Source organism: Phymastichus coffea, unplaced genomic scaffold, assembly GCF_024137745.1.
Source record: "Phymastichus coffea isolate CEN01 unplaced genomic scaffold, Cenicafe_Pcof_1.1 PCOF00044, whole genome shotgun sequence".
NCBI classification, from domain to species: Eukaryota; Metazoa; Arthropoda; class Insecta; order Hymenoptera; family Eulophidae; genus Phymastichus; species Phymastichus coffea.
The window spans coordinates 1302985-1315785 of NW_026706855.1; the positions used below are offsets into that span (position 1 = coordinate 1302985).

Here is a 12801-nt window from a genome sequence, read left to right on the forward strand (position 1 = left end):
CTCTCTCTCTCTCTCTCTCTCTCTTTCTCTTTCTGTCTTTCTCGCTCAATGGAAAAAAGCTCTAGCTCAACCATCCATGCAGTTCAAGGTTGCAAGCGGCCGGGCAAATCTATCTGGTTTTTTTTTCTCTTTGGCCGCTCGCACATACTATCGTCGATTTGCCATGCGCTGCTGCAAGCAGGGAGCGCTCTATTATTAGACGCCGAGTGGAGCTGCGTTTGGAGGCCGTATAGAATAGCAGCGCCGGTGTACACGGCCCTCCAGGCATTACAATGAGAGAGGCCGACGCGCGCGAGCATCTCCTGCACACACGCTTTGAAAACATGTAATTTCGCCGAAGGCGATGGCAGCTTAAGCGTTGAAATTTTTTATTTGTTTCCCCTGTGTTCCAGCGGCGTCGCTCTTGCAATTTAATTATGCCGCCGCTACTGCAGTCAAAAAGCTTTTCAGCTAATGTTCTTTTCCTCGTATTTTCGTTAAAGAAAGGAAGCCTAGCGTGGTGCTTCTGTTGCGAGGACGCCGCGCGCATTTTTATTGCACGAGTGCACTCGGTGAAAGTCATTTGACAAGCTTCGCTGATACTTTGTTTTGCCGCGAAAGGAAAAACTGTTGTCGCAAACTCGAATGTTGCTCATTTTTATGCATCAAGGGCACTTTTAATATTTAATAATAACAGTGTTTGATTATTGAAGATATAAATAATGAACAAAAATCATTGAGCTATTCATTGTGTATATGCATCTTGCATATACGAAGCACATTGTTGTACCATCGAGCTAAAACCCGATAATTGGTTACCCGTGCATTACAATACAATGCTTCGCTAGAACGTGTTTCATCGAGCCAATCGATTATTAAAGATGCACGTAGGCTCAAATCGCTGAATGTAAAAATAGCCGTGCACACTGTAAAAATACTGTCTATATGCAGCGGACTGTCGCGTTTACAATCTGCAAATCTTTCAGAGCCCACGCGCATGCAATCGGACGAAATCAGCATAAAAGGGCCTTCTATTTTCTTTTTTTCCTTTTTTTTCTTTTTTTAATAAAAAGCTCCGCTCGTGAGTTCGCTTATATGTACGCTAACGTCAGCAAATCAGAAATTCCGAGTATTATCAAGACTGCAGCACCATTTGCATTGTATTACGCGTTTGCATAAAATATTTCCAGCTGGTTGCTTATCACGTCGAATATTTCCGTATAGAAGATCCGTCAGAGCACCGCCATCGCCGGCTACATTCTCCCTCTTTTTCTGTGGCGGCAGGGCGACGCGCTGTTAACGAGCTTTATCTCCCTACGCCGCCCTCGCGTGAAAAAATATACAGCACGACAAGTGAAGAAGCAATCCGCGCGGGAAGGCGTTTAAGCGGAAGCGATTTTCTCACGTCATCACATATCCAACACATGTCGCGGATTTTCGCGTATCACGCGCCGATAGAGCGGATAAATTACGTATGCGTAAAGAGCTTCTACAAAATCCACACTGTATATTTCTTTTTTATAAGCTTTCTTTTTGTTCGTTAAATACAAGCAGGAGAAAGAGATAAAGAGAAAGGAAGTTTTTTCGTTGGAATTTGCAATGTCACTCATTTTGCCGACTTAAGTAAAAGGAAGGTTCTGTACTCGATTTCAATTTGTGTACACATGTTCGCGCATATCTCTGGAACGGTTCAACCGATGTCGACGTAGTTGAGCTAGACTCACTCGATAGGGTGTGCTAGCGAGCCGTTCCTATTTTATTATTTAGTCGTTCTGTTTTTAGCAATAACTCACTCCAGTAGTATTTTCTTCGACATAAGAAATGATTCACCCTTGGCGGGCTTTCGAACATTTATGAAAGAGTAAATAATAGAGGTGTAATGCTCGATCCACCCTCGATTATCGTCTCAGGTCTGGTGATTTTTCACTGGCGCAAACTGTGGCTCTTGATTCAATTGCGAATTAGACCGACCGCGGCGGACGACGCAAGAGAGAAAGCTTTGTAAATTAGCAGCTTAATGCGAAAGCTCCGCTACCGCCCGCGCGACGATTAAGCGCAAAATTCGACCCGCACATTTGTCAGGAGACAAACAACTGCTAAACTAATGAATTAGGTGCGCGAGTTTTCTCTCCATTTCCAAACGATTTCATTCTGTTCTACAAGAATACCTTTTCTCCGTTTCATTTTCAAAAAAAGTAAAGCACAAAGAGAGAGAACTTTTCGGAAGAGACGAAATAGGTACACGGCAACGAAACCTCATAAAAGAGCTGAGAGCAAGGCGAACGCGAAAAGTGCTAGAATTGTATCTTTGAAGGAGCACTTGGGGAAGGATGCAGACAAGTGGCGCGAAATGAAAGTGAAATTCGGAGACGGAGAGAAGGCGACGCAAGAAAACTGATCGATATCCGTTCGGTATAAGCATTGCCGTGGAGATTTCATTTATTCATCTATTCCAAACGAAAGAAAATCATATAATCAGGACATTCCTAATAAAGGCGTAGGATATACGGAAAAATATATAAAATAAAAAGGAAAAATGAATTTACAAATAAATACAGAACAAGAGGTCATTAGACTCTAAGGAAGATTGGAGATTTTTCGGTTAAGCAGACTCTCTCTCTCTCATTCTCTCTCGAGCTTGACAAATCATCAGGGAATGACAAAAGAGTTTATGCGAAAAGATGAGACGAGGGTGTGAGAAAATCGAAATCTCGTTGACTACAGCTGCCGGACGTAAGTTCAATGACTTGAGATGTGGCCAGTTTTTTCATTATTATGTAGGAGATGTCGTCATGCGGCTCAACACCCCCAGAAAATTGCTTCACGTGCGAGTATGCAACCCTCGATCGTCCTTCTTTACCGAGTTTTCGGATAGAAAGCAGCTTGTTGCATAATGCATTCTGCGTATCCCTTGTGGCTTTCGGAAATGTGGTTTATTCTTACGGCCATAACAGTTCACACTAAACGATAATTGAGCGATTCGCAAACCAATGCAGGGTATTTACGAGGTGGTCAGCTGATTGGCCTTGTTGGACCTTTTGGACTTATGCATTGTGAATGTGGTCTAAGTAATAGTCGTCAAAGCTAATTATCACTTGTGCAGAGCATTTTATTTCTTAATGAAATATAGTAATGATTAATAATTAACACATTGTTAAAAGAATACAGAATGATGAAATGCTCGAGTGACGCTCAGGATAAAAAAAGAGGAAAAATACATGAAATATAACTCACCACCATCCTTAAAAGGAGCAAAACGTAAAATGCTGTTCATTCTTGTTGTCAGACACAGAGTTAGAGTAAGTACGGAATGCCGTAAGTAGAATAAATGACCCGTAAAGGATAGGATCACGTTCTGCGGCTGCAGCAGTTTACTTTCATTTGTCTCTGATCAAATTTGTTTTAATTTGCCCATTATTTTCTACAACTCTTGATTTTTTTCTTTAAATTCAATCTATTAGGCATGAACCGAGTGTTTAGATAAAAATGATCAAGCACTTTTGCGTGTTTCCATGTAATTTGTTAATTGTCTGTTAGACAGGTCTTTTTAATTCAAGTTGTAAATAATTTTTCATAAAGAATTTCGATGACATTTTTTTCACAGGTGTTTTAAGAAGGATAAAAAGTTGAAAATCAGTTTTGAAAACTTTTACGCGATGCGTCGATTGAAAGTTTTTATATCCTTTCAAGATCAAAGACGTGAAGTGTGCCAAAATTTTTGAAAGATTTTACTGTTAAAAAGAGTCTTTGGAAAAATGATGCTGAAAGCTATTACAAAAATAAACAAAAAATTAATAAATCAACTGTCACATTCTGCCTTGCCTCCCTTCCGAGCCGTCAGTCAATGTAAAGAGAATTAATTAATGAAACCGCCAACTAACTTGCGGTCGAGCCGCACACTCGAAAATCGTAAAGGTAAGATAATCAAATCCATCAAACAAACTGTTAAATCAAACTGGGAACGCGCACTGCTGCTTGAGAAGGGCGATGATCAGCCAAATACAACGTACGTGTAGAAAGGCAGAAGAGTTAAACGAGATGGCGAAACTGTGCGCAGTGGTCGGTGGTATCGGGTGTACTGAGACTAGTAGCAACATATTTACTGGCAGGTCTGGCGCGGCACACCTAGGCTTCACCAACACAGAAGCCCTTCGTTATATCACGGATCTGCGACGTTTATAGCTTGACACAACTAACTGAGAAAAAGAGGCTTGGCCTTTGTGCGACCGGCCAAGCGGGAACGATTGGAAAAAGGGGTATGTTGTAGCAGGTGCATCCACGCCTAACTGTAGCGAAAAACAAAGGAGTGCCTCTGTGCGCCTGTATATACAAGCTTGGGATTTTTATGATGATTGTTCGCTATTGGAAATTCCCTTTTTTCATTTTTTTGTTCGCAAAACTTTCTGCGGATTTGTCGTTGCGGGACATGTGACTTAGCTGCACGTAATCAGTATTGACTTGATTCACATTCACGTTGCTGTAAAAATCTATCACGCGGCGATGGACTACGAGAAATTCTAAAATTGTCAATCAGCTGTACTTTCAATAACAGATTTTAATGCATTAAGCTTACATATCAACAGCAGAGTGCAGGAAAAAAAAGCGAAATCGCCCGTTTCGAAATTACACAAATTATCCTCGCCATTAACTTAATTACTGTTTAACGCGTTATTAGTATACAGTAGATCGATACCGTTGTTATCTCGCGCTGTCTGAATTGATCTAAAAATCATATTATCTGCGGGCCTTTTTGTTGAGAAAACCAAGTCATTAACGTGAACTCGAGTGGCACTTCAAATTATGACTTATGGTCATTAAAAGAGCAATCTGCATTTTAATCTTTACATTTTGCCTCTCTGCATTTAAAAAAAAGAAATTATTTAACGAAAAAGAGGGAAAATTTCAAAAGCAATCTTCAGTATCATACAGATACAGATATTATCTGGACTACAAAGTTGGTTAATTCAAAGCGCGCCGAAAATATGCAAAGTTTAATAATACAGTGAAGCGAAAAGGGAATATAAGCTTTCGAAGTAAAACCGGGAAAGAAGTTGCAATACTTGTGAATGAGGCTTAGAAGACAATTCCTCTCGGTTTGGCGAAGCCAACGTCCGGAAATAGGTTACTTGCTCAGGGAGTGAAGGGACTCTTATCGGAATTTCCTGAGGAGTCCAGACCCTCACACTCTTCCCTCCTCCGATAAAGCTAGTTTTGCAAAGTGAATCTTACACTGAACTCGTGAATGCCAAAATCTTCAAAGTCAACACGAAAATAAAGACGTCATCTTCTCGTAGGCTTTAACTGTATATATAATCTTGCATCAATAATATGATGGCCTAGTAAAATTTTAACGAACGCCGTTTAGAATCTCATATACAAATTTAAGAATCTTGAATCACTCCACGGCATTTTATAGGATCTGGTTGTATAAATTTAATTGTTTACTTTATGAGCAAAATAATAAAAACACTTATCATAGAAATTGCTGTTTGTAGAATTTAATGACACATAAACGTAACTTTGTGTAGTTTCAATAAGCAGCTTGTATAAGACGACACTTTTATTTTATGAGCTACATACGCGTTTATACAGTTTTAACGAGCGTTAGATACATGATCGTTTGGAAAGCTTATGGGAATAGGCTGGTCGGGAAAAAGATAGAGATAATAAGATAAACTTGAAGTGAGAAATGCACTCAACGACTTGACATACGTTTGGTGAGCAAACAAAGAGGTTTCTTTCGCCGAAATAGACCACTACGAAATACATACATTCATTCATTAGTTGATAGGACATAGAGGTTTCTAATCGAACTTAATTTTGTCCACAAAATTTTTCAACTTTTGTTGAAAGCTTTTCATCTCATCGATTAAAAACACGTATCAAAGTTTTATGGTAATCAGTTTAATTGTTTTCCAGAAAATTTCGATAAACTTGTGAGGCGTATGTGTAAAAAACAATTCGAACAATTGTCACGAAATTTTAGCACATGCTAATCGATAAAACGAACAGCGGCTCACTCCGGAAATTAGAAAAAATAGATATTCTTTCCAGAAAAGGTGCAAAGACTGAAAGTAGATAAAATAAAAACCTTTATTGACCCAACGTTCACTAATCAATGGTTTATTTGTAGATAGCTGTGGTTTGTTTTCAAGTCTCTAATACTAGCTTAAATATATATTATCGTTGAGTACGTTTTTTTCTGTATAGCATCATAATTTCCAGTATTAACAAGAATATGCTAACTTGCAACTACTTACAAAGTTATTTTCAATTAAATCAATAGCGAAATGTGATTAGGCTGTGAACTTGACTTTTGAAGTATTGAAAATTCATTTTATAACATACACGTGAGTGTTTTTATAATATTACTTTTTATTGTTTATTTTAAAGATATTTAGAAGAAGCTGTAATTTTCATAAAATTATATTGATTCATTTTTACAAATTTCCATTAAATAAGCAAATTGATAGCAAAGTAACCAGAACAATAAAATATCGAGTAGTCACAGTAAGAATCACAGTAGCAAAGATGACATTTTCAGGATGCGTTATTCAGCAGCTCTTGTGCTCTCGGCAAACTCATAACAACAGATGATGCTAGATTGCCATTAGGGGTTACGTTTTCATCTCGCACAGTGTAAAAACTTTCAGAGACCCTGACAATATCGATTTTGTCAACATTCACTACGAGCATCATTTGAACAGCGAGAGATCAGAATCGTTTTACGTCAGTGTGGGTTATACGAGTTTGCATTATGGTCATAAGAAGTGATAGACTTTAACCGAATTTGTTGTTATTACACATAGGATGATAAAAATTGAATATTTCTCCGCTTGTCAAATCACTGAATTCTATTATTAAACAAACGAACTAATCAGTGATTTCTATTATTAAATAAACTAACTGTTAAGGTTAATAACGTTATCGCATCAACACAAGATTCTGCCGAGAAAATATAGTTGTACCACAAGTTATCGCAACTTTACATCATCGTAGATCGATGTCTAGAAAGTGAATGAGCTAGAGTGTGTTGATTATACCGGGAGACAATGCAAGATGCGGCAGAACATAAATTCATAAGAACATTAGGAAACAAGAGTTACTCTGGTATTTGGTAGGAAAATTTTCTCCAAAGAATCATTAACAATAAGCCACATACGTCACCATTTTTATTATTAGAAGATTGCCGAAAATGATAAAAAGGAATTTTCAATCCTATGTCGTATTTATAGTGTATGTATACCTTGTTGGCATAAATTGGCCAGAAGCTCCAGCTACGTCTACATAATGTACCAAATTCAAACCACATTCCAATAGCTCGTAAGAATGTGCTGGTTCGAATTATCATCGCATAAGCGAGAGAGAGAGAGAGAGAAAGAGAGTTGGCTTCTAGCCAGACTTCGGACTGTTAGTTTTGCGCATAGATTCTTCCCTGTATGCGTGTTTTCCGTTGCGAATGTCGCTATCGCCATTCGTTTACTTGCGGGCGGACGCCAAGATCAAGGGGAATGCGATAAGTTTCTTTTTTGGCAGAAGTGGTCGTGGATGATCAAAAGCAAAGAGGAAAATGCTTAGGAATTTGGCATTATGTGCACCTGCGGTAAGCATCATTTTACAGTCCGATGAATTCCCTTAATCGCCACTGCTGCTGCTACCGATGCGCAACTTTCAATTTCTTTTTCACTATCACGAGATTCGCACGAATAAATTCGACGATTACAATTTAACGTTAGGTCGAGCGTTAAAATGGAAATTCCTTGAACAGCAACATTGAAAGATCTGAGAAAAGAATTTGCAGTTTGACAGCTGAAAAGTGCAGTACATGAGTATGTATACTGACTTAGCTCGTGTATTACTCAATGAGAAATACTTCCTGCTAAGGTCAAAACGGAAACATTGTACGTGAACGCGGCCACTCGCTTGGTCAATAATTTTGTAACGGAGTTTGAAAACTACTACGACACGGATCGAGCAGAACGCTTATGTTCGCTATTCCGAAACATCGAATATGAAGGCTTTGCGAAGACGTATAAAGTACGCGACGATATCTCGTTTAATTGATAACATACAACTTCAAGACGGGAGAATGACATTTCAGCGATGAGTTGAGAACAATAAGTTTTTTATCACTGAAACTTCATTTGTATGTTTTCATCGAGACAATTATGTACGTTACGAGCATGAGATTAAGAATTTTAATTCTCAAATAAACGGACGCATGTTTAGTTGTGAAAGTTTAATTTGATGTCTAGAATACGTATAATCCTTCAAAAGGGCTGATCAGAATTGCGAACTTTTTAAACGTCAAAATATTATTTTGTATTTTTTTAGACTGAGAGAATTGATATTATAAAATTTGCCATAATCTAGTAAAAATACTATAAAATATAGTAATCTCGGTATTATTATTACTATAGTAAAAATTGCTATCTAACACAGTAAAATTTAAATGTTGAAAGTTTTACAAGTAACGTTGTAAAATTTCAGAAGAAACTCATAGTAATTACTATTATACGGAGAAAAGTAAGCGCAATAAAGATGAACAAATTTTTATCATAATACAAGTGGCGCCGCCTAGCAACGATTAAGTAGATTTTGGGTTTATACTACCTCGAGATTATAGTACCTCAGGAGCTACTCAGTGGTACGTGCATAGCTTGGCATCTAAGCGAGCGCGAAGATGAGAATTCTCGGTATAAAGTGCCCGAGTCTCGATGCGGATAGACTTACTTGTATGCGTGAGGGTTTTTTTCATTTTAAGAATTTCCGGGCTGAAATTTATTTATATGTTCATTGACATTAACGTAATTATATTTTGTAAATAAAATTGGTTCTATGACTTTAGAACATTATGATCCATTCTACAAAAAAACGTAAATAGAAACGAACTATGATAATTCTTTTTCTTATTTACTTTGGTATTCTTTTATGCTTTTCATATGTATACATGATAAATTATCGTTTCCTCTCATTGATGAGTTTTAATTGAATTAATTGAAATATTTATTTATATGGTTACACAGTTGTCTATGACTTTAGGGTTATTATAAGGGTGCTCTTACATGGGAGCAGAAAGCGGACAGAGCGGCAGCGGACAGACGCTCTCCGCTGCGTCCCTAGCCGGCGTCTTACGTGGTGCATCCCTCTTCCACCTCTCCTCTTATTTATAGCGTCTCTTTCTATTATTCTAAACATGCTATCATTATAATTTTCTTATATATACATGTGTATACATAGGAGAGGGGGAAGAGGGATGCACCACGCAAGACGCCGGCTAAAGACGCAGCGGAGAGCGTCTGTCAGCTCGAATCGGCTGTCCGCTGCCGCTCTGTCCGCTTTCCGCTCCCATATAAGAGCAGTCTAACTCGTAAATAAAATTAATTTAATAAAAATACAATTACAACAATTCAATTACATTAACATTTTTTGCAGAATTAATTTATAATGTTTTAAACTAATTAAACCAATGTTTTTTATAAGATATTACGTTAAAATCATTGGCAATTACGTTAGCGTATAAACAATAAATATTTTAGTCAGTTAAATTTTGAAGTGAGAAAACCCGTCAATCATAGAGCTCGCTCATTGCGCAACGGTGTGTATACCTGAGGTACTATCAATTCAGGGTAGGGAGTAGTGCCCAAAGTTTGGTTGGGCGTAGCTAAACGGCATCACTATTATTATTATAAAAATTTATCTATTTCTACTTTTCTTGCTTCTTTTCCATTATATAAACAGAATAAAGGATATTAGCTCGGTAATTAGGTTGTTTCTACACAATATGCAGTTATTACTGTGCAAGCGTTAAGGATTTCAGTCCGACGTTAGTAATGTCTGCTATTTTCATTATAAAATTATGACCTTCGTAGTAGAAATTAATAAAAGTTTAATTAAGTCTTGTGTAACTTTAGCATATTTTATTATAACAACTCTCTCAAAATAGAAAAGCTATCAGCAGAAAAGCGAGGAGTGTCGCTCACAAAAAATCATTGGTCGGCGCAGTGACAAGTATACAGATATTAACTTTGCTGAGTGTTAAAAAGATCATTTTTTTATTTTCACTCTCGCTTCGCGTTATTTTTATTTTAAATTTATGCAATAATTTATGGGATGGAAAAGCAATTTATTTTACACTATACAATGTAATGTTTACTTATACAACTATAAATTTACGCACTTGAAAGAATTTATTTTAATTTTTATTACATATAAATAAATGTTATATTGTGATGCATAAAAATAACTAAAATGTCAATGTGAAAGATAAAACAATTAATCTGAAAAAATTCCAAATTAGCAGGCTTTCATGCCTCATTTCACACTCATTTCAGCTCTTCCTGGATCCGTCGACTGATAAGATTTTCTATAGCCGAGACTTTTCTCATTTTCTTATTATCAGCTTCAAACTTAATCCATATCATAAATCATGTGTTGAAAAAACCATTCGTTAATGAAAATTAGCCCAGAAAGTTCATCGGTAGAATTTTCACCCTTTCCCCGCTCGGCAGGTTCACCAGTCAACACTATAAAACGGGGTTCCTGTCCGGGAGTGCCTGTTCTAATCTTCCCGGGATATACAATAATCATACGCAGAATTTTAATCGAACTATCTCGATAAATCACGTAATCATACAAATTTTGACATGGCTCTGAAAAATGTATATATTTACAAAAGGAAAGAAAAGAAAAGAACGTTCAGCAATGTCCTGTACCTTGCGAGTAAATTGGAAATTCCCCGTCGCTGTGGCTGTGCGTTAGCATTCCCGCGGAGTAAAATTGCCACAGGACTGATTTCCTGGCTGCTGCTGCTGCTGCTGCTGCTGCTGCTGGATCTGGAGCAGACTTGAGTCGAGAACTGTGGTGCGCGGATCGCGAGCTATTTTCCGGCCACTCGCTCACTCTCGATCGACCAATTCAATTATTACACCCTTTCTATATCTTCTTCTTTTTCTCCTCCTTATCGCTCGGCCTTGCCATTAATTAATTGCATCCTATCATCCATGGTATCTTTAACTCTGCTTTGTTTCATAAATCACGGCGACACCTTTCACCCTTTCTCGCGTCCTTTTTTTCAAATGCTGTTGTTGTTACCGCTAGTCCCTCCTGCTCTTATCTTTCTCTGGAATGTCAAAGTTGACGACGACACTAAATCAATCTTTGTCTCGAGATGCAGCGACGACAACGACATTGTTTTCGGTGCGATTTCCACCGAAAAGATATACATTTGTATATGTACGTCTCTTTATTTTCGCGCTTCATGTCAAAGCAGATGACTGAAAGACAGATCGTATAATCTACCATTACGGCTGATTATTTCGAAATTTAATCAAACTGCCTCGTAACAGTTTATTAAATTCTATCGTGGATATTGATGAACGGAAAAAAATTTCATAAAGCTAATGGTTTCCTCTCGTGTTTTTTTTTATTTCATCATAACGTTTTTGTTTGAGCAATAAAGTTATCGTTAAAGTATTCATCACGTTGCTTAGATATTTAGAGCTTAATTAGCCATATATACAAGTAATTTATGATATGAGTAAAGAATTTTTAATCGAAAAACTGTCGATGTATAAATTGTAGTATACACGTGAAAATGAATAATTGCATAATCAACGTATTGACGGGCATTTAGAGGTCCGTAAAATCAATTTTCGTTGTTGGCAGAGTGAAAAAATGTGTTATCAACGAGAACAGCGGGAACAAAGCGTACATATCTATGCGAACGATTGATTGGGCCGAGTCTCAATAAATGGATTAGAAAACGAAGCTTGGATGCAGAGATGTTGTTATGTTTGATAATTACTAACTTTTTTTTTACGACGTGACAACCGAAAACAATGAAGCTTTTGAATTAGAAAAAAAAAATTTCTAACACACTTGAAAATCCGCCGGATATTTTATGATTACCTACTTCGAGGACTATCATTTGGACTGTATCAAGAGAATCCAAATGAGAAATCGTACTTGGCGAGAAGTTAGATGAAGAATACGAGGCGCTATCTTCCGAGGGAGAAGAGAATCGATCGCCTTCTCACAAGCGCATAATGCACAGATACTGCAGTAGCGTCAGGGATCCGAGTGACACGCTTTATTATCAAAACCGAGGCAGTCAGTGTATTTTTAATATCGGCGCGCTTGTTGGGCCGACGCGGATGAAGAGAAGCGCCTGTAGTGAGGATTTTCGCGTCTTGATGTTGCAGGCTCAAAAATAATAAGCTTTCGTAATTAAGCGTCTCGTGCAAGTATAACACGCGGAGTGGACAGAAAAAGCAAACTCGAAAAAAAGAACTGCTGATATTAACTCGGGGACTGAGCCTAATAGGGCTTTAGTTTTTTCTCGGTATTATATCAGACTATATGTTTCATCAATTACATTCAATTTCCAAAACAGTAAAAGTATCTGTCAAACAGAGCTCAATGACAAAGCTTTTTTATAGCTCTTTCCACTGTAAGTGCATTGGTCCGAACGAAAATAATTTGAACGAGACGCAACTTTTTACTTTGGATACCACAATGAAATAGATTGAATATTAATTAAATGTATCGATATTAACTTAGTCGTAATATCATGTTTCGCGTTGGAAAATGATATTTCAGCGAAGCGGCGTTGAGGTATTGAGGTATTTATAAACCACATTTATAAAATAATTCAATGAAAACTCATGAAAACAAGTAATTAATGGAAACGCGGGTCGAGTGTAACTTTAGCACGGCCGTTAATCCAAGTGCTACATAAGGTGCGCGCGTAAATAGGGAGCTACAGTCTGTACGAGTATTTATATGCAGCGGTTCGCGTGACATTGCGAGGAGCTGCCATAC

General features: G+C 37.6%; 1 protein-coding gene across 2 annotated transcripts in view; it reads right to left on the reverse strand.

The window, feature by feature from the left end:
• LOC131664633 (phosphatase and actin regulator 1-like) overlaps positions 1–10758 on the reverse strand; it is a 112417-nt gene extending 101659 nt beyond the window's left edge. The window contains exon 1 of one of the 2 annotated variants that reach the window (XM_058935904.1): positions 10695–10758. In XM_058935904.1, the coding sequence (XP_058791887.1) occupies positions 10695–10743 (49 nt within the window). In that variant the 5' untranslated portion in view covers positions 10744–10758. Of the gene's footprint in view, positions 1–3213; positions 3269–10694 lie in introns of those variants that run through there. The other variant, XM_058935903.1, reaches the window with a different exon arrangement.
• Positions 10759–12801: the final 2043 nt, after the last annotated feature.